At 56.3% G+C, this 1,351-nt stretch overlaps 1 protein-coding gene across 1 annotated transcript; it reads left to right on the top strand.

The window, feature by feature from the left end:
* Positions 1-4: 4 nt before the first annotated feature.
* Positions 5-691, top strand: LOC104505439 (YTH domain-containing family protein 2; the record flags this gene model as incomplete). Its single annotated transcript, XM_010159910.1, has 1 exon — positions 5-691. A coding segment is annotated over one exon (687 nt), but the record flags the coding sequence as incomplete, so codon positions are not given.
* Between the last annotated feature and the right edge of the window lie 660 nt (positions 692-1,351).

Raw genomic sequence — 1,351 nt, 5'->3', positions numbered from 1 at the left:
GCAGCAGGCGGCTCAGCCCACCCGCTGGGTCGCCCCTCGTAATCGCGGCAGCGGGTTCGGTCAAAACGGAGCGGACGGTAACGGAGTGGGACAGTCTCAGGCCGGTTCTGGTTCTGCTCCTTCGGAGCCGCACCCGGTCTTGGAGAAGTTGAGATCCATCAACAACTACAACCCCAAGGATTTTGACTGGAACCCAAAACACGGCCGCGTTTTCATCATTAAGAGTTACTCTGAGGACGATATCCACCGTTCCATTAAATATAACATCTGGTGCAGTACAGAGCACGGCAACAAGAGACTGGATGCCGCCTATCGCTCCATGAACGGGAAGGGCCCTGTTTACTTACTGTTCAGTGTCAACGGTAGCGGTCACTTCTGCGGAGTAGCAGAAATGAAATCTGCTGTGGACTATAACACCTGTGCGGGGGTGTGGTCCCAGGACAAGTGGAAGGGACGTTTTGATGTCAGGTGGATTTTTGTGAAGGACGTTCCTAACAGCCAGCTGCGACACATCCGCCTAGAGAACAACGAGAATAAACCAGTGACCAACTCCAGGGACACTCAGGAGGTGCCTCTGGAAAAGGCTAAGCAGGTGTTGAAAATCATTGCCACCTACAAGCACACCACCTCCATCTTTGATGACTTCTCACACTATGAGAAACGCCAAGAGGAGGAGGAAAATGTTAAAAAGGTAACTCGTTTGTCTGTCTCGGCAACGTCCTGTGGGGCAGGAGGTGGAGGAGGGTTGCCTTGCGCCGGACTACCAATGGGGCCTGATGGCGTGGGCTTGCGAGAGGCTTGGTGGGCACCGGGCCGCTCTTTGGCCAGCTGCCTGCTGGCTCGTGGAACCCACTGCCCGAACGGCAGCCCTCGTGTGGGGTGGAAAGGGGTGCCAGCACCCCGAAAGGGCGCTTTAAGGGGGCTGGCCCAGCCCCTGCCTGCAGTCGCCTGGCCTCGGGTGGCTCTAAAATCTCAGCCTTGCCTGGGAGCGCTGTTCTAACCGGAACTTTGCGCTGCTGTTGGCGCCTGGATCGGAGCGGCATGAAGTAGGAGATGGGTGAGGGGTTTGGGGAGTTGGGGAGAGACAGCCGGGTCTCTGAACAGCCACTCATCCACCCAAAGTGGGGTCAGTGTGACAGATGTTTCCCCCCGCTTGTAAAATCTTCAGGAACAGCAGTTCCTGTCCCTCCCCAGGCAATCCATTCCTACCCTTAATTATCCTGCCCGTTAGAAGGCTTTGTCTAATGCCCAGCCTAAATCTCCCGTGAAGTCCTTGACTCCTTGTCCTCTCCGTGGATGGGGAGCAGGTCATTCTGTTCCTCCTGGCACCCAGCTCTGCTCTACATGGAGC

The sequence above is a fragment of the Eurypyga helias genome, unplaced genomic scaffold (genome assembly GCF_000690775.1).
Source record: "Eurypyga helias isolate BGI_N326 unplaced genomic scaffold, ASM69077v1 Scaffold45649, whole genome shotgun sequence".
Lineage (NCBI taxonomy): Eukaryota > Metazoa > Chordata > Aves > Eurypygiformes > Eurypygidae > Eurypyga > Eurypyga helias.
This window is presented reverse-complemented; position numbering and strand designations above follow the sequence as displayed.